Here is a 20,816-nt window from a genome sequence, read left to right on the forward strand (position 1 = left end):
TACTATAATACTGCCCCCTATGTACAGGAATATAACTACTATAATACTGCCCCCTATGTACAGGAATATAACTACTATAATACTGCCCCCTATGTACAGGAATATAACTACTATAATACTGCCCCCTATGTACAGGAATATAACTACTATAATACTGCCCCCTATGTACAGGAATATAACTACTATAATACTGCCCCTATGTACAAGAATATAACTACTATAATACTGTCCCCTATGTGCAAGAATATAACTACTATAATACTGCCCCCTATGTACAGGAATATAACTACTATAATACTGCCCCCTATGTACAGGAATATAACTACTATAATACTGCCCCCTATGTACAGGAATATAACTACTATAATACTGCCCCCTATGTACTAGAATATAACTACTATAATACTGCCCCCTATGTACAAGAATATAACTAGTATAATACTGCCCCCTATGTACAAGAATATAACTAGTATAATACTGCCCCCTATGTACTAGAATATTTCTACTTTAATACCGCCCCCTATGTACAGGAATATAACTACTATAATACTGCCCCCTATGTACAGGAATATAACTACTATAATACTGCCCCCTATGTACTAGAATATAACTACTATAATACTGCCCCCTATGTACTAGAATATAACTACTATAATACTGCCCCCTATGTACAAGAATATAACTAGTATAATACTGCCCCCTATGTACAAGAATATAACTAGTATAATACTGCCCCCTATGTACTAGAATATAACTACTATAATACTGCCCCCTATGTACAGGACTATAACTACTATAATACTGCCCCCTATGTACAAGAATATAACTACTATAATACTGCCCCCTATGTACAAGAATATAACTACTATAATACTGCCCCCTATGTACAGGAATATAACTACTATAATACTGCCCCCTATGTACTAGAATATAACTACTATAATACTGCCCCCTATGTACTAGAATATAACTACTATAATACTGCCCCCTATGTACAAGAATATAACTACTATAATACTGCCCCCTATGTACAAGAATATAACTACTATAATACTGCCCCCTATGTACAGGAATATAACTACTATAATACAATGTTCGGGTTTAGTGTTTCTCTGGTCTGGGAGCTCGGTGCCCGGGATGAAGATGACGGGGGAGAATCAGACTATTGAGGAGGTGGGGGGGGGGGGGGGCTGGGAGTTATATTTTCCTTTTGCATTGTGTTTCCATGGTAACAGACAGCGATGTAGGATCTTCACACGTGCTCCCCTCCCCCTCCTCCTCCTCTTCCCCGGGATCACACGTCGGGTGTATGGATTGAGGATCATTAGCATGGCACCTCATCATGAGGATGGATGGCGGAGGAGATGACGGTGATCAGACCTAATATAGAGGAACAATCCTGAGAGATGGAGTCTGACATATAACATCTGGCTGCAGCACCCGGTGCCTGGTGCGCTGCCATCATCTCATCCTATGTCTGTCCCCTCTGGTCATACCGGGGCCTCGTGTCTCCTTCTCCTCTCATCTCTGTGTCTCACATCCCTCCGAGATGCACTCAGCAGCATTAAAGTTCTGCTGCCTGCACCTTGGGGGGGGGTGATTTGAGGGCTTTGGGGGAAGCGCCTGTGCTTGGAGAGGATGGGGTGGGGGCCTGTGCTTGGAGGGATTTTGGAGGACGCTTTTGCTTGGAGGGGATCGGGAGGGGGGCACCTGTGTTTGGAGGGGATCGGGGGAGGGGGGCGCCTGCGCTTGGAGGGGATCGGGAGGGGTTGCCTGTGCTTGGAGGGCATCGGGGAGGGGGGCGCCTGTGCTTGGAGGGGATCAGGGGGGGAGCGCCTGTGCTTGGAGGGGATCGGGGCGCCTATGCTTGGAGGGGATCGGGGCGCCTGTGCTTGGAGGGGATCAGGGGGGGGAGCGCCTGTGCTTGGAGGGGATCGGGGCGCCTATGCTTGGAGGGGATCGGGGCGCCTGTGCTTGGAGGGGATCAGGGGGGGGGGGAGCGCCTGTGCTTGGAGGGGATCAGGGGGGGGGGGAGCGCCTGTGCTTGGAGGGGATCAGGGGGGGGGAGCGCCTGTGCTTGGAGGGGTTTAGGGGGGGGGGAGCGCCTGTGCTTGGAGGGGTTTAGGGGGGGGGAGCGCCTGTGCTTGGAGGGGATCAGGGGGGGGGGCGCCTGTGCTTGGAGGGGTTTAGGGGGGGGGGGAGCGCCTATGCTTGGAGGGGATCGGGCCCCTGTGCTTGGAGGGGATCAGGGGGGGAGCGCCTGTGCTTGGAGGGGATCGGGCGCCTGTGCTTGGAGGGGATCGGGGGGGGGGCTGCTTTGCTTGGAGGGGATCAGGGGGGGGGCGCCTGTGCTTGGAGGGGATTGGGGCGCCTGTGCTTGGAGGGGATTGGGGCGCCTGTGCTTGGAGGGGATCGGGGGAGGGGGGCGCCTGTGCTTGGAGGGGATCGGGGGAGGGGGGCGCCTGTGCTCGGAGGGGATCGGGGAGGGGGGCACCTGTGCTTGGAGGGTACGGGAGTGGGGCACCTGTGCTTGGTGGGGATCGCGGGAGGGGGGCGCCTGTGCTTGGAGGGGATCGCGGGAGGGGGGCGTTTGTGCTTGGAGGGGATCGGGGGAGGGGGGCACCTGTGCTTGGAGGGGATCGGGGAGGGGGGCGCTTGTGCTTGGAGGGGATCGGGGAGGGGGGCGCTTGTGCTTGGAGGGGATCGGGAGGGGGGCGCTTGTGTTTGGAGGGGATCGGGAGGGGGACGCTTGTGCTTGGAGGGGATCGGGAGGGGGTGCTTGTGCTTGGAGGGGATCGGGAGGGGGGCGCTTGTGCTTGGAGGGGATCGGGAGGGGGGCACCTGTGTTTGGAGTGGATCGGGGAGGGGGGCGCTTGTGCTTGGAGGGGATTGCACCAGGTTCTTGGGCTATTATTATCCATCTATGAAGCACTTGCTGAGCTGTTTCTTTCTATCGGAGCCTTTTGTGCTGCGGCATCTGTCACAATCTTTGCCATTGATAGATTCTGGCACAGTGGGAAAAACCCAGAAAACCAATTACTGATAATCAGCCTCCTAATTGTTACCCAGAGTGCACGGCTGCCCCTTTAAATCTTAATTAAAGTGCAGTTTCAGCCCGTGTTTCTTAACCCTTGCAGATGCAGTTGATATTCTGCATTCACTTTTTAGATTTGTGAACGTCACTCCCATCAAGCTCCAGGATGCAGCAGAAATTTACTGATTCTCTATAGCACAGGAGAATAACGCTGATGCTCTGTGGCGCCCCCTGCTGAGATATGAAATATGTATGAGCTGCCAAAGATGTGGAGGAAGGCAATTGGATCTGTCTATTGTGTCTGTGAGAACCTAAGCCTTATATATTACACAACTAGAATACCGGGCATATGAATGATAATAAAGTATATAATACTGCCCCCTATGTACAGGAATATAACTACTATAATACTGCCCCCTATGTACAGGGATATAACTACTATAATACTGCCCCCTATGTACAGGGATATAACTACTATAATACTGCCCCCTATGTACAAGGATATAACTACTATAATACTGCCTCCTATGTACAAGAATATAACTACTATAATACTGCCTCCTATGTACAAGAATATAACTACTATAATACTGCCCCCTATGTACAGGAATATAACTACTATAATACTGCCTCCTATGTACAAGGATATAACTACTATAATACTGCCCCCTATGTACAAGGATATAACTACTATAATACTGCCTCCTATGTACAAGGATATAACTACTATAATACTGCCCCCTATGTACAGGAATATAACTACTATAATACTGCCCCCTATGTACAAGGATATAACTACTATAATACTGCCTCCTATGTACAAGGATATAACTTCTATAATACTCCCCCTATGTACAGGAATATAACTACTATAATACTGCCCCCTATGTACAAGGATATAACTACTATAATACTGCCCCCTATGTACAAGAATATAACTACTATAATACTGCCCCCTATGTACAAGGATATAACTACTATAATACTGCCCCCTATGTACAATATTATAACTACTATAATACAGTCCCCTATGTACAAGAATATAACTACTATAATACTGCCCCCTATTTACAGGAATATAACTACTATAATACTACCCCCTATGTACAGGGATATAACTACTATAATACTGCCCCCTATGTACAGGAATATAACTACTATAATACTGCCCCCTATGTACAGGAATATAACTACTATAATACTGCCCCTATGTACAGGAATATAACTACTATAATACTGCCCCCTATGTACAAGAATATAACTACTATAATACTGCCCCCTATGTACAGGAATATAACTACTATAATACTGCCCCTATGTACAAGAATTAAATGTAAATCCATGAAGAAATTTTGGTTCAGTATCCAAAAGTAGTTAAAATCAGTTTCTTATTCAAGCATTGTTATAACGGTCCAGTAACAAACACCAACATGTTTCAGGAAAAAAACAATTCATGGCAGCCATAGAACTGCACTTACAGATATTGCCGTGACATGAGCCTCATGTTCCCCTCCTATAATCCTGGTGATGACAATCTCTGCATCTTGGGGTCTCCATGACTAATTTCGGATGACCTATACAATAGTGATAAAGATGGTGCGATGGACCATATAGTGCAATATTTGTGTTTTATTATAGGATATATATATGTCGGCTCGGAGCACTGTATATAACCGTCTTCATCTTCTCTTCCTTATCGCGGCGGCCATGTCTCCGGGCTGGAGCGCAGCATTCTAGGTTATTAGGATAGCGGTGATTTATAAGGGCTTATCTCACTAATGTCCTCATTTCCTGTACGACGGCCACTTTGTCTTGGACGGTTATTAATGTATTTCAGTAAGCGGCTTCCAGTTTGTTGCGTTGCATGCCGTGCCGCACCGCGCCGTTATAGGGTCATAAATCTCCAATTTTGCCTTTTTTCATTACACTGTAGTTGTCACCTTTAAGATAATGTTTTTTGGCTCTTTGATAAATCTCTGGGGAATGTAATCAGCAGTACATAATCCCAAGCGCGACTTCCTATAAAATTCAACTTTTGTCTCTGGCGCCCGAGTTTATATGATAAATAGTCCCTGCTATACAGAAAATATGTTCTCTGGATAGAAGGTTCCAGATCTGAGAAGGGTTGTAGGGTCTCTGAAGTTATTGTCCTTTGTCTATAAAGTTTTCATTTGAACTCCTACAGAAGGCTTGGTCAGGTGTAGTAGGCCTCGGTCATTAAAGTGGCCTTGTTACCTTAGCAACGGATGCCCACACAGCTGTCATGTTACAGAGTGGTGTATAACATGAAAGCTAATCTCTGATTGGTGGCAGTGGGTGACAAGACGATTAACTAAACCCAAAAATATAGACTCCGGGCTCTTGTTGTTAGATAACTGGCGCAAACGCTTTAATAAATGTGTCTATGGTAAAGACGATTACAGGGATGGGGACAGGGGACAAATAATCCCACAGTGCTCCTTAGTTCATGAATAGAATTCGAAAAATGCAGTAAAGACTGACAGACAGCAGCATATTAGGGCGGCGGCACACGTGACATTTTGAACCCATTTTTAGGCCGTTTTTAAGCAGTTCGTTAAAAACGCATGCATTTTTTGAAAACGCATCAGTTTTTTGACTGTTTTTGTCCTTTTCTAATTATCTTGAATAAGATAATTGGGAAAAACTGTCAAAAACGGATGCGTTTTTTAACAGACTGCTTAAAAACGGGTTCAAAACACCACGTGTGCCGCCACCCTTAGCAGACAGAGAGCAGTGGTGCCAATGTCAATCACAAAGATTACTTGGCAGTAATGAGTCAGGGACCAGCCCAAATAGGACAATGTACCCCTTTTATCCCATTGCAGTCAGTCACATAAGTAGTACATTGCGCGATCCATTCCGACAACGTAGACGCAGCGACTTTCCTCACAGCCTTGTGATTTCATATTAGCGAGGCGCCCAGACTGCCCCGATGTGACAGCGCACCTGGAATCGATGCTCCGGTCCCTGACACTTGTGTATGTCTCGTAAGGAAGCCCTAGGCCCGGTCTGTCCACAGAGATCCAGACGTAGCAGAGCGAAACTGTCCTGCCTGATCGCACAGCGCACTTCTTAACCTGATTCTGTCAGCACACCTCACGTAGGAGACGCGGCGAGATATCACGCCTGTCAGCAGCATGGCTAATATGTACTCATATACCGAGGGATCTCAGGGCAGAAATCATCATTAACAAACACTTCAGAATAAAATACAATTCCAATAGAAAAGATGAAATGACGGACAAATAATCTCTCCGCTCATAGCAATTCCCCTAATGGATTCTGGTGATTACTGAGAAAGAACGAAAGCCCCTAGAGATCCCCGAGGGTCATCACCGGGCCAGACAGACCCTCATCCCTCTCACGTCTAATAGGGATCATTTCCAGAAACAACCAGAGCCGCCATTAGAGGGCGACACAGGGCTCGCAGGACTCTCAGTATTGTAGTGCGGACAAAGGCGCCAAAATTATGTCATAAATTCTAAAATTACAGGCGGAGGTCAAATAAGTGTCAGGTTTCTAATTTAATAAGTCAGAGCTTGTGATAATTATCAGCACTCAGAGATCATATAAAAGTCCCAATATCTCTAAAGCTAAAGCTGTGATGGTAATTGTCCTCGTTATATTAAGGCTGTATTCACACGTTCCATCTGAGTTGTGCCTCAAAATGCAACCCAGACGGAACGGGGAGATGGGCCCGATCACAGAAAAGCATGTGATTGGCAACAAGCGCCTGGTGTGCTAAACACAGTTTGTTACAGATCCCATGCGTTTCTATTAAAACGTGTAAGCGATTCTGCCGAGCCCCTTCCCCGTTCCCCTGCATTTTCATGCCCAATCCAGATGGAACGTGTGATGCTGTGTGTAATTACTTCAAGCCCTGAGAAAATAAGGAAAAGTTGTAAATGAACACTTGAAGGTTCTGAGATAACAAGTCAGTGGCTTGAGATGATATTTAAGCACTTGGAGATAAATCAGAACTTCTACACCTTTCACGTAATAAGTCAACACTATGAAATAACTCAGTGATGCGCGGCGCTCAGCAATTTCCGTCAGCTCCATAGAGATGAATGGAGCAGAATGGACATGCACAGCCGGCTGCTCCGCTCACACCCATTCGACATCCCCCCTGTTCTTATGATCTTTGGGGGTCTCTTCACTGTGACCCCCACCGATAAACAAGTCAGGCCCTACATATAGGATAGGTCCTAACATGTTTCCTGTGAAAACCCCTTTAAAGGGAACCTACCACCACGAATCTACCTATAAAGGTAGATCGGGTGGTAGGTGGATGTAAGGGACGTGAGGATAGCTCTTTTTAGAGCTAATCCTCACGTCCCCGCTAACTTTTGGGAAACTTTATTGACCAAATATGTAAATTTAGTTATGCGGCTACTGGGGCGTGGAGTAGCCGGCACGAGGCTACACAGCGCGGCTACTCCACGCCTCAGTAGCCACATTACTCCTCCTACCCTGTTGTGTGCAGCGCGCAGCTCCTCGTAGCTGCGCGCCCTCGTCTGACAAGCCGGCTACTGCGCATGCTCAGTAGCTCCGACCTCGGAGCTGGGACTGCTCAGCCGGCGTTCTGCGCATGCGCAGAACGCCATCATATCGGGCGAGGGCGCGCAGCTATGAGGAGCTGCGCGCCGCACACAACAGGGTAGGAGGAGTAATGTGGCTACTGGGCCGTGGAGTAGCCGCGCTGTGTAGCCTCGTGCCGGCTACTCCACGCCCCAGTAGCTGCATAACTAAATTTACATATTCGGTCAATAAAGTTTCCCAAAAGTTAGCGGGACGTGAGGATTAGCTCTAAAAAGAGCTCTCCTCACGTCCCTTACATCCACCTACCACCCGATCTACCTTTATAGGTAGATTCGTGGTGGTAGGTTCTCTTTAAGCACCCATAAGTGCTGATAGCTCTCACTCTCCCATTGCTCTGCCCCTGTGTCAGTCCTCACCTTTAAATCTGGTATTCTATTTATGAACCACCAAGCTTAAACATTAATAGTCACTGTTTCCTTCTCTTAGAGCAAGGGATTGTGGGAGAGAATTGATGTACTTGCAGAGGTGATACTGACTGGAGTATCAGATACATTATAATGGAATACTGCTACTCCTGTCACATCCAGAGCTGCTGTCATGATACAAAGGTAAACAGATAGCAGCTCTTTATGTGACTGGAGTATCAGAATATCGCGGTGCAGATTCCTTTAGCGGACTAACCTACACACGCACATACACGCAGATTTATATATAAGATTGTATATTTTGTGTTTTGACAGCAGTCACAGACCCTGGAGCCCTGGAAGCTGTATAGTACAGTTGGACTTCTCCTGGGCCTGGATGTAATAACCTTTGGGATCTGGCAGATAGTGGATCCTCTTCAGCGTACTATTGAGGTAAGACCTTCACTTTCCCATACTCTGGCCATGCCTCCTCCACCAGAGCAGCTCCTATAGATGATAGCTGATCACAGGAGGCTTCAAAAGCCAAACTCACACTGATCAGCTGACTGTCCGGTCAGATGATAATCTAATAGGACATATGGGAAAGGGTGGTCGTCATTAGACATCCTCTCTGGAGAATAACCTTTAAGACTCCCTACTCTATCCTTCTAAAGGCCAACCAATCCGACGTTTTAAGAAGTCTTATATCTTCCACTTCTTTGAATATATATTTTTTGATGATAAATCCTAGGAGTTCACTAAAGAAGAACCTCGTGGAGACCTTGATGTCCTCATCTTACCTCAGCTGGAGCACTGCAGCTCCGTAAAGATGAACACATGGCTCGGTGGGTATATTGGGGGATCTCCACTCTCAGTCACTCATTTATTTGGATACATCTGAGGGGAAGGCAACTCGGATTAATATGGGGGCTACAAACCCAAAAGGCTAAACGAAGAAGCTGGTGGAGATACAATCTTCAGGTTGTGGGCCACGGTGCACCATAGTTTGGCACAGATATGTCACTTAGACACTGAGGTTCCTCTAGTCTTTACTCTTCATGTTCTCGATGTCTCACCTTGTGAATCCATTGTCTTCTATGCTTGTCTCAGGTATTGTCTACGGCTCCAAAGGTCTTCTGCTCCTCCTCGGTATTTTTCTAGCTTATGAAACAAAGAGCGTCTCCACTGAGAAAATCAATGACCACCGGGCGGTGGGGATGGCCATCTACAATGTTGCTGTGAGTATTGTGAAGAGGAAAAAGAGATGAGAGGAATTCTGCAGTTTTGGTTGAGATTAAAGGGTTTTCCCACAAAGACAAGATTCTTAAATGTACTCAGAATAACAAAATACACATTCTCGAATTCACTGTTATTAACAAAAATCCAGCATTTCACAGATATAATTCCAACCTGTCTCTGTCAGTCCTGGTGTATACAATCGGACGCCCCTGGGATCCGACTGTAAATCTTCTGACTATGGTCAGATTCTTCTCATGAATAGCTTCTCCTGTCTGCACACTGCAGTGCTCTCTGCCTTCTGCCCCTCCCCCCTACATTACAAGACCAGCTCAGACACAGGCACTTCCTGCCGGCAAGCAGCAGCGTGCAGAGACTTACTCTTCAAATTGCAAACAGATAAGGTCTTTATCTTGGAGGGGGGCATTTAGCAGAACTGACTGTGTGTGTTATAGGTGAGATAGCAGAGCTGATAGTGTCAATATGTGTTATATCCATCTCATGGACCTCATCTGACTCATCTCAGCTAAATAAAAGTGTATATAAACCCTGGACCCTGATAATCTAAGCACATTGTCAGCTCACAGCATCTCATAGCACAGAGGGAACTCTGCTCAGAGAGTCCCCACTCACACTCTGGAGTCTTACACCGACCATCACTCAGTGATAGGAGCAAAAACAGCAAATTGTAAAGTAAGGGGTTAAAAATTATCTTTATTGGGTTAAAATTTGAGAATTCTGTTTCATGGACAAACCCCTTTAAGCAAAGTTCTAGTGAGTGGAGAAAAGACGAGACAATTTATAGAGTGACACATGGGTCAGTGCCAAATCAACCACCTCAAACCTGCATATAATACGCAGAGACGGAGGAATGTGGAGGATACAACCAAAACTGAATCCTGAAGAGCAGAGGATATTAAAGGAAACCTGTCACCAGAATTTTCATCATTGCTCTTACAAACCCCTCTGGTCGAGAAATATAGATAATCTTTTATAAAACACAACATATAATATAACATAAACATAAAAATCACCGCTAACCACATATGCAAATGAGCTGGAAAGGGTCATGTATTGCTTGAGATGAGTCAGGCGCAGAGGCTGGAGGGGAACGTCATTTCGGGTGCTATCTTGGACTTTACAACACCTAGATCCCTGAGATTCTCTCACTGTAAAGGAGAGAATCTCAGCTTTGAAGACACATCAGCATTTCTTCTCTGGGAATGAGCTTTAGATTCAATTTCAGGTAATTTTTGCAAACAGATCCTCTTGCGTATGGAAAGTTGAGTTTCTCATCTTTAAAATTACACAGGGAGCATGGTTATAGTTGCTATAGAGTCCAAAATAAGCAGCATCATAAGTGATGCCTTCCCAGCTACTTAGTGTGACTTACCTCAGCAAAAAAGTGACTCTTCTCTGCTCATTTGGAGGCAATTTTTCTATAGGCGAGAAAGAGGAAATGCTAGAAAGAATATTTTATATTTAGCTTGAGGGAGCTGGTAGTTTATTGTTGTAAGAGCTGATGACAGGTTGGAAATCAACCATGAAAATCCATCATGATAAACTAGGGGCTCTTACTCATTGATCCAGATAGCACCTTGACTGTGGGAATCTTATATTTGTTATCCATGGCCTCCTCCCTTCTAAAATCAACTTTTAAAATTATGACAATGAGCCTGAAGGGCTCCTGGGGTTGTACCAGGGACCCTCTTTCCTGTAGCTTCAAGGCTATTATACGGTGCAGGAGCGCTTCCCCCTACAGCAGATAAGGGGAGGGGGAAGTGCTGAGGGAGCAGGAGGGCAGACAGTGTAATAGCCTGTGAAGCTACAGCACGGAGAGACTCTTGTAATGCCCCTCAGGAACCCTTTTGGCCTATTCGCTTAATTGTAAAAGTTGATGTTAGAAGGACAGAGGCCATGGATAACAGATATAGGAAGATCCCACAGTCCCGGTGTCGGGATCTATGGGTAATGTCCCTGGTTTATGGTTGTGGATTGTGCTGGTAAATTTCCTTTAAGCTTCTTGTTGTGGATTTGCGCTTTATTGTGCTTGTCCTCACTAGATACATTGTCACGACACGGGGATTGTCCTCAGAAACTTTTCACTTCCTTGTGTCTCTGAATGCGCTCACTAAACATTACTCAGCTTCTTGTCCTACAATAGCTCTTTGCTCGTCTCCTGAATCGCTGACGCTCGTGACTCATTTTTTAAAAAAAACAAATGTTGTTTTTGTCTTAAATCTGCAAAGAAAAAAACAATGTCTGACCTTAAGCCGCTGACGACCGACCTGACAAGACCTGACATAACCGGGTTAATAACAAACGTAATGAGGTCGAGGTGAAGTGCGACAAAATAAAAAAATTTAAAGGGAAACCGTCAGCGGGTTGGACCATGCAAAAAGTAAATTCCATAGGTATCAGCCCTTTACAGTAACCTATATATATCGTATAGAGTAACCTATAGTGTAACAATACTGCACCTTTGTCTATATTGTCGGTAGCAGCAAGATTCCAGGATTGTTGCTTCTTCATGTGATTTGGAGGCGCGTCCTCACCCTGCTCTGCTCTTGGCTCTCTGCATCCAGCAACTCCACGGCCACTTAGCTCAGAGTAAAAGCCACTAAGCTCAGAGTAAAAGCTGTATCTGGCTCTCGTTTAAATTGTACAAAAATCACTTGGAGCAGAGGAGAGAGAGGCAGTGGAGCAGCTCCGTGCACAGAGCTTAGAGCACAGCAGTGTGAGGATACAGGGCCATATATGTATGTGGCATGAATGATCGTATCCTGCTGTTTCTATTCTGCAGGTCTTGTGCCTGATAACTGCGCCTGTCACCATGATCCTCAGCAGCCAGCAGGACGCCTCCTTCGCTTTCTCGTCTTTAGCCATTGTCTTCTCCGCGTACATCACTCTGGTGGTGTTATTTGTTCCTAAGGTAAGAGACATTCGAAACGTGGGTGATTATACGCAGGTTATACACTGCTTGTAATAAACTTCAGAGCTGCAATCACAATTCTGCTTATTGACAAGTTTGTCATTGGATTAAGTAATGTCATGTTTGTACATTATGGGGCTCATTTACTTACCCGGTCCAGTCGCGATCCCGCAGCGCGTTCTCTGACGAGGATTCGGGTCTGTCGGGATTCACTAAGGTCATGCGCCCCATATACAGTAGGTGTTACTGCTGCACCGAGGTCCGCTGGAGTTCATCTTCTTCTTCCGGATGGATGTGAGTTCTTGATCTTGCCGGGGCCCAGAATACTGGAGTGTCTGGCGGTTGCGGCCTAGGCACGCTAGTGTCACGGTGCTTGGTATGGGGACCGGAGGACTGTCCTACAGCCTGGCAGCTCTCCAGCAGGTGGTGTGTGCAAGAAATATGGAGGGAGAGGCTGAGGTACTGGATCTCCCTGGGGCAACCCCTTAGTGTCTGTAAGATAGGGCCCTGGGTGATGGATGGGGAAGCCCGTGGTGGTGACAGCCGTATCCAGGGATCAGACAGAGGCAACGTTGTGCAAAATAACTCACAATTCTTTATTAAACAACTGCAGGCAACGGGCCTAAATGGTTAACAGTAGATCTGGTATTGGAGTGGTCGTGGAGAGGGTCCTCAGGAATAGTGCACCGGCCCGGTGGCAGATGCAGCTAGGATGCAGATCTGACTCTGCTCTGTGGAAAGACCATGAGCTCTGGACCATGTGCTCCCCCTGCACAGGGGTTTTATACACACCCCCCCTGGTCAGGTGGTTGCTCCTCTCCAATCACACTCCAGTTTACAATACAGACACATGATTGGTTAACATCTTACACCCATTTAACTATTGCCTGTCCAGGCAGAGGCTACAGCTGCTATTACATACTGACCCAGTGCTAAACACTTACAAGAGGGTTCATGACTCCCTCTGACAGCTCCTAACCTGGAGAGGGCGCTATGCGCTACTAATAGCCAGCCTATGTATTGGCGGGGGTGTATCACCCGATCCCCTCCGTGTTGGTATTAGCAGTACGCTCCAGCACATCTATGGTTACACATCACTTACCTATCAGCCAGATAAGTGGTTGGGAATGTGAGGCCTGGAGACCACAGGAGGGTTGGGGGAAGATTGATGGTCCTGGAGGGAGGAGGAGACGGCAGCTTCTTCTCCTTATATCACCCGATCTCCTGCCAGACACATTTAACTCTCGCTTCACCGGTGTCTTGATGCGACAAATGAACTGAGAAGATTTTGGCTTCATGTCGGTTACAGCTGGAGAAAGTATGTGAACCCCTTAGTTATTACTCGGCTCAATGCCAGGTGTAGGCTGAAGTGGTGTAAAGTCATTAGAGTCTGGAGCAGTTCTCATCTCTTACTGTGTGGATGAAGGATCTGGGTTAGGCAGATGCCCGGAGAACGCACGCGTCTACTGAGGGGATCGGACCACTTCTCAGGGTGTCAGCATTATTTAAGGAGCATTGTCTCCTTCTGCAGTGATGTGACCATACAGACTGCAGCCGGTGCACCTGGGGTGTGTCCTCACACTGCTGTGCTCTGTGCTCTCTGCAGCCAGTGCTATGTATTGTCCCTGGAGAGATGTGTAATCAGACCTCACACTGCTGTGCTCTGTGCTCTCTGCAGCCAGTGCTATGTATTGTCCCTGGAGAGATGTGTAATCATACCTCACACTGCTGTGCTCTGTGCTCTCTGCAGCCAGTGTTATGTATTGTCCCTGGAGAGATGTGTAATCAGACCTCACACTGCTGGGTTCTGTGCCTTCTATGTATTGTCCCTGGAGAGATGTGTAATCAGACCTCACACTGCTGGGTTCTGTGCTTTCTATGTATTGTCCCTGGAGAGATGTGTAATCATACCTTTGTGTATGTCGTTACTAGGATTGTATCTTCTCTTAGAGCGCTGGGGATGTGTCCTCACACTGCTGTGCTCTATGCATTAAACTCCAGTGCCCCTCCGATGATTAAAGTAGTATTTTTAAAAAAACCTGTTACAGGGGAAGTCTAAGTTTAAGAGCACAGCAGTGTGAGGATATGCCCCCATTGCATTTCGACAAAATAAATAAATTGTCATTGTTTTTCATGCCTGCACCTTGTGCTCTGTGGGCGTATCCTCACACTGCTGTGCTCTTGGCTCTCTGCAATGAGGTGCTCCACACCTCCCTCCCCTCTAGTAAAAGCTTTGTCAGGTGTATTCTATAGCAGTGTCTCAGGACAGGGGGAGGGGCCATCTAGCACTGCAGTGCAGAGCACTCAGAGCACAGCAGGGTTAGGGTCTTTACCCAACACTACACAGTCCCTCTAATTTTAAGGAAAGTCCTTCCACTAGAGGAGAAATCCCTCCATCGCCGGGTGTGGGGGTCTCACCATGTCCCTTGTTCTCTGTAGATGAGACGTCTCATAACGAGGGGGGAGTGGCAGTCGGAGCAGCAGGACACCCTGAAGACGGGATCATCCACCAACAATAACGAGGAGGAGAAGTCCCGACTGCTGGAGAGAGAGAACCAGGAGCTGGGCCGGATCATTGCCGAGGTGACCTCCTGGACCTCCTGGACCTTCTCCAGTGGTGGCTTCTAGGGTCATCATTGATGTTCTCCTTTAATGATGTCCATGGAAATTCCCCGGAATACGACCTAGAAACCAGTCAGGAGTAACAAACCTACAGCTGTGCGGCCTGCAATGGGCCTGGGGGTGTCACCTTGATGACTTCAGGTCTTCAACCCTTCTCCCCTAGACCATCTGGAGAGCAGCTGAGCTTTAACATTTCCCTACACTTCTAAAGATGGTGTCTGTAATTTATTTTTCACTGCTCTAGACCACCAGGGATACTAACATCATCCCTTTCTCTCCCCTATACCACCAGGGACTGCTATCTACTAAGGACCACCACTATCTCTTTATTACATAACCAAGGATCATGGCGGTAACATTTACTATGCCCCAGACCACCAGGGATGTAGATATTCACATTTCAAGTACATCAACAATACAAATATTAATTCACTGCTCTAGATAAGCAAGGATCCTGGCAGTTATCTCTTAGCTGTAGACCACCAGGGATGTAGACATTCACATCTACCTGGCGATAGACCACCAGGGATGTAGACATTATCCTCTTCATTACCCTAGACCTCCAGGTTGGATGACAGTAATCTCTGCACTGCCTGAGACCACCAAACATTCTTTTCTCTAGATAGTATACAACTCTAGACCACCAGGGATATAGACATTCACTGTTACCCTGCTTTGGACACCTGGGATGCAGACATTAGTGTCTGGAATCTTCACTGCACTAGACCACCAGGGATGTAGACATTCACATCTACCCAGCGATAGACCACCAGGGATGTAGACATTCACATCTACCCAGCGATAGACCACCAGGGATGTAGACATTCACATGTACCCAGCGATAGACCACCAGGGATGTGGACATTCACATCTACCCAGCGATAGACCACCAGGGATGTAGACATTCACATGTACCCAGCGATAGACCACCAGGGATGCCCTTTATATTACCATTGTCATATAGTGTAAGCAATCTCTTCGCTGCCCTAGACCACCAGGGATGCAAACATTAACCCTTTCCCTCTTCTGGACCAGGCAGTAACCCTTCTCTGCTAAGGACCCCAGCAACACACATATCAATCCCTTTACTGCTGTAGATACCCGAGGCTCCTCTCTCCCCTAGACCACCAGGGCTGTTTTTAGAAACCCTTCTCTACCTGCTGTAGAGTTAGTAGTTACTGTTTCCTAAGGATTAGTGGTCGGTATAACATAGGGATTATATGGTAATATTCAGTCATTATAGTAAAAGGGGCGGGGCCGTGACAACGGCATTATGGTAATTATGCATGTGGGCGGAGATTTATTGTGGATATTTTCCTCTCTTGTAGAAAGAAGAGCGGGTCATGGAGTTGCGCCAGCAGTTGCGGTCTCGTAAGAAACAGTCTGTGACGACGCGAGAAAACTGCTCCGACAATCACTACCCCAATTCCTCCGGGGGCGTCTCCTCCCTGTACCAGCCCGGACTCCCCCTGGCCAGGTGCCTGGTGGCTGAAGGGGGCGACAAACTGGGCAGGAACAGCTGTGACGGCAGCCGCGTGCACCTGTTATACAAGTAGTCGCCCTCCGGGGGGCGCAGTCTCATATCTACTGTCTATACACTGTGTGCCCCCCCCAGGATGTCTCTCACTCTGTCTCTGTCTGTCTCTTCCAGCACTCTCTTTCTGTGTCTCTGGATGTCTCATGTATTAGGCACCTTATGCTCCCCCCATGATATACACCTCCCCCCCGAGTCTGTCCCCCCTCAGGGATCACCCAGTGTCACCCGCACTCACCGGCGACCCCCCCCCCCCCCCCGCACTTACAAAATGTTTTCTAAACTGTGATTGGAGATTGCAATAAATAAACGAGAGGAGATTTTATTTCACTTTGTCTCCCATTACTCCAGACACTACAGGCTGAGAGGTATGTATAGGGTTAACCCTGTATACACTGCCGGTATATACAGGATAGACGTGCACACTGCCGGTATATACAGGATAGACGTGTACACTGCCGGTATATACAGGATAGACGTGTACACTGCTGGTATATACAGGATAGACACTGCTGGTATATACAGTATAGATGTGTACACTGCTGGTATATACAGGATAGACACTGCCGGTATATACAGGATAGACACTGCTGGTATATACAGTATAGATGTGTACACTGCTGGTATATACAGGATAGACACTGCCGGTATATACAGGATAGACGTGCACACTGCCGGTATATACAGGATAGACGTGCACACTGCCGGTATATACAGGATAGACACTGCAGGTATATACAGGATAGACGTGCACACTGCCGGTATATACAGGATAGACATTGCTGGTATATACAGGATAGACAATGCCGGTGTATACAGGATAGATGTGTACACTGCCAGTATATACAGGATAGACACTGCTGGTATATACAGGATAGACATTGCTGGTATATACAGGATAGACGTGTACACTGCTGGTATATACAGGATAGATGTGTGCTCTGCAGGTATATATAGGATAGATTTGTACACTGCTTGTATGTACAGTATAGACACAGCTGGTATATGCAGTATAGATGTGTGCACTGCAGGTATATACAGGATAGATGTGTGCTCTGCAGGTATATATAGGATAGATTTGTACACTGCTGGTATATACAGGATAGATGTGTGCTCTGCAGGTATATATAGGATAGATTTGTACACTGCTTGTATGTACAGTATAGACACAGCTGGTATATGCAGGATAGACACTGCTGGTTTATACAGGATAGACATTGCTGGTATATACAGGATAGACGTGTACACTGCTGGTATATACAGGATAGATGTGTGCACTGCTGGTATATACAGGATAGATGTGTACACTGCAGGTATATACAGGATAGATGTGTGCACTGCTGGTATATACAGGATAGATGTGTACACTGCAGGTATATACAGGATAGATGTGTGCACTGCTGGTATATACAGGATAGATGTGTACACTGCAGGTATATACAGGATAGATGTGTACACTGCAGGTATATACAGGATAGACGTGTACACTGCTGGTATATATAGGATAGACGTGTACACTGCTGGTATATACAGGATAGATGTGTACACTCCCAGTATATGCAGGATAGACGTGTACACTGCAGGTATATACAGGATAGACGTGTACACTGCTGGTATATATAGGATAGACGTGTACACTGCTGGTATATATAGGATAGACGTGTACACTGCAGGTATATACAGGATAGACGTGTACACTGCTGGTATATACAGGATAAATGTGTACACTGCCGGTATATATAGGATAGACGTGTACACTGCCGGTATATATAGGATAGATTTGTACACTGCTTGTATGTACAGGATAGACACTGCAGGTTTATACAGGATAGATGTGTACACTGCTGGTATATACAGGATAGACACTGCTGGTATATACATGATAGATTTGTACACTGCCAGTATATAGAGGATAGATGTGTACACTGCTGGTATGTACAGTATAGACACTGCTGGTATGTACAGTATAGACACTGCTGGTATATACAGGATAGACACTGCTGGTATATACAGGATAGACATGTACACTGCCGGTATATAGAGGATAGACACTGCTGGTATATACAGGATAGACGTGTGCTCTGCCGGTATATATAGGATAGATGTGTACACTGCTGGTATATACAGGATAGACATTGCCAGTATATAAAGTATAGATGTTTACACTGCCAGTATATAAAGTATAGATGTGTACGTGTCATTATCATTCTATGACATCACTTCCTGCTTCCTCTCGGTGGGAGATACGTTGTGATACATTGTATCTCCTGTCCGTGTGTCTGCTCTGTGATTCCATATTAGTCGCTGACTAATGGCTGAGAATTGTTAATCATTGAGCCCCGTCTGCCCTTGTGTCACACCACGAGCGCCAATCGCTGAGGATCGGCCTGGGGGTAATTGGAGATAATTTGTGTGATTACGTTTTGACTAATGACATTTGTGTATTGGACGTCGCGGATGGATCCGATATAATGTGGGATCTGGGAGACTGATTTATGGTATAGCTGAGGCCTGAGTCACTCACTGCCAGGGATTTGCTGACACACGGGAAGGCGACGCAAATCCTCCACGTGCAGGGAAGATCTCTGCTTGCTGACAGTGAATGGACACATCAATTCCATTCATTTCCAGCAAGCAGAGAGTTTAAGGTGAGAAATCAATACCCCATAAGTATATTAGAAACTTGCAGGGCTTCTCCTTTCACTCGGTGTTATGGATCCTGTATGGACCGGATCTCGGTGTACGGGCGGCCGCCCTGATGGTCTGGGAGATAAGCGGCGCCATCCCAGAGGGAAATGAAGATAGTTCCCCTTTCTATGGGAACACGGAGGGAGGGTTATATATATATATATATATATATGTATACAGTCCCTGGTGTTGTAAATGTCTTCTCAGTAATAACAGATGAGTCGCTTTAGGGAGCTGATCCCTACACGGCCCCCGATACAGGATTACACAATGGTGGGGGGCCCCTGCATAAACTGGGGATCCACAATGTAAGAGCCGAGACTCCTCAAGTATCCTCCTAATTTCTCACACTGACCTGCGTCTAGGATTGCACTGGTCCTCCCTGTGGCCTCGTCACAGCGCCATACATCCCATAGTGGCTGCACCCGGTATTACATCAAGCAACTAATTGGTAACGGCTTTAACTATACGAAACAAAAAGATGGGGAGGGGGTAATGTGATGTATCCTCGATCATATGGAAGCAATAGCTACTACTACCACCATCGTTTAGAGCAATAAAGAAGAACTAATACAGACACAGAAAGGATATTGTAACATTTTTGGCTTTATTTTTTTATATTGAGACAGACATGACTGACAGAACCACTGAAGGCTCCTTCAAAAAGATTTCAATATGGCTTCCCCCAACACCAATCAGAATCAAGCTTTCATTTTGAGTGTGGCAGTCAGAACACTAAAGCTAGCTTCTGATTGGTTGCCACAAGGAGCAGCCCCATTTCCCCTCCGTACAGGTTGTGGCCTAAATTTTATTGTAGGCGACTGACCCCAATGACAAGATATTGAGGCTCTGATGTTTGATCACAGCTCCAGATGTTCTGATACCAAGTGCAGCAATTTTCAGGGCTGGGGATAGAGGGAACCCCCAAAACAACAAGACCTGGACCAAATATACATCCATTTACTCCACCCGCCCCATGACTTTATTCACAGTGTAGGCAAACTGGGCACATGCGTACGGTAATACAGTCAGCGGGGGGCGAGAGGCCAACAGGACATGGACTACATGTAACGACAATATGTATGGTTCACCTAGACCACCCTTCACCCCATACTATGCTCCCCGAAAATAGTGACCACTACTGATAAATCTCTAGGGCCATGGACCCTCAGCCTTTTGACCTGCTCCATCACCTCCTCGAGGTTCTTTCCATGGTTTCTCTTGATTGCTCCCTAGACCACTCTTCACTATCATCTGGGAGCACAGTATGGGGTGACCACTACTTACTAATCTCTGGGGCCATGGACCCTCAACCTGTTGACCTGCTCCATCACCTCCTCGAGGTTCTTTCCATGGTTTCTCCTGATTGCTTCCTAGACCACTCTTCACTATCATCATGGAGCATAGTATGGGGTGACCATTACTTACTAATCTCTGGGGCCATAGACCCTTGACCTTTTGACCTGCTCCATCACCCCCTCAAGGTTCTTTCCATGGTTTCTCCTGATTGCTCCCTAGAAAAGTCAATAGCCGGGGCTCTAGGTGCCTCACAGTCATTTAGGCTGTAAACCCGTAAGTTTATGGGTTGACCCTGAGATGGTTGTAACTATGACCTCCTAATGTTGTCTACCAGTAATGTGTCCAGCAGAGGTGAGGGCAGAACGTTACACTATGAGGTAGTGAGTTGCATTTGAAATTGCAAATATTTTACCTGTTTCTTGTACTTCTGTCTGTAGGACAATTATACGATTCCTGAACTAACATGTGGCCATAATACCCGCAACTATTAGCCATCACTTGTAG

The 20,816-nt window shown here is 46.5% G+C and overlaps 1 protein-coding gene across 1 annotated transcript in view; it reads left to right on the forward strand.

Moving 5' to 3' along the window:
• GABBR1 (gamma-aminobutyric acid type B receptor subunit 1) overlaps nucleotides 1-16,619 on the forward strand; it is an 81,474-nt gene extending 64,855 nt beyond the window's left edge. Inside the window, exons 17-22 of the mRNA XM_072124803.1 lie at nucleotides 8,338-8,454; nucleotides 8,753-8,846; nucleotides 9,112-9,239; nucleotides 12,041-12,169; nucleotides 14,609-14,752; nucleotides 16,120-16,619. Coding sequence (XP_071980904.1) covers nucleotides 8,338-8,454; nucleotides 8,753-8,846; nucleotides 9,112-9,239; nucleotides 12,041-12,169; nucleotides 14,609-14,752; nucleotides 16,120-16,347 — 840 coding nt within the window. The 3' untranslated portion in view covers nucleotides 16,348-16,619. The remainder of the gene's footprint in view (nucleotides 1-8,337; nucleotides 8,455-8,752; nucleotides 8,847-9,111; nucleotides 9,240-12,040; nucleotides 12,170-14,608; nucleotides 14,753-16,119) is intronic.
• The last annotated feature ends 4,197 nt before the right edge of the window (nucleotides 16,620-20,816 follow it).

This window comes from Engystomops pustulosus, chromosome 9 (genome assembly GCF_040894005.1).
Source record: "Engystomops pustulosus chromosome 9, aEngPut4.maternal, whole genome shotgun sequence".
Classification (NCBI taxonomy): domain Eukaryota; kingdom Metazoa; phylum Chordata; class Amphibia; order Anura; family Leptodactylidae; genus Engystomops; species Engystomops pustulosus.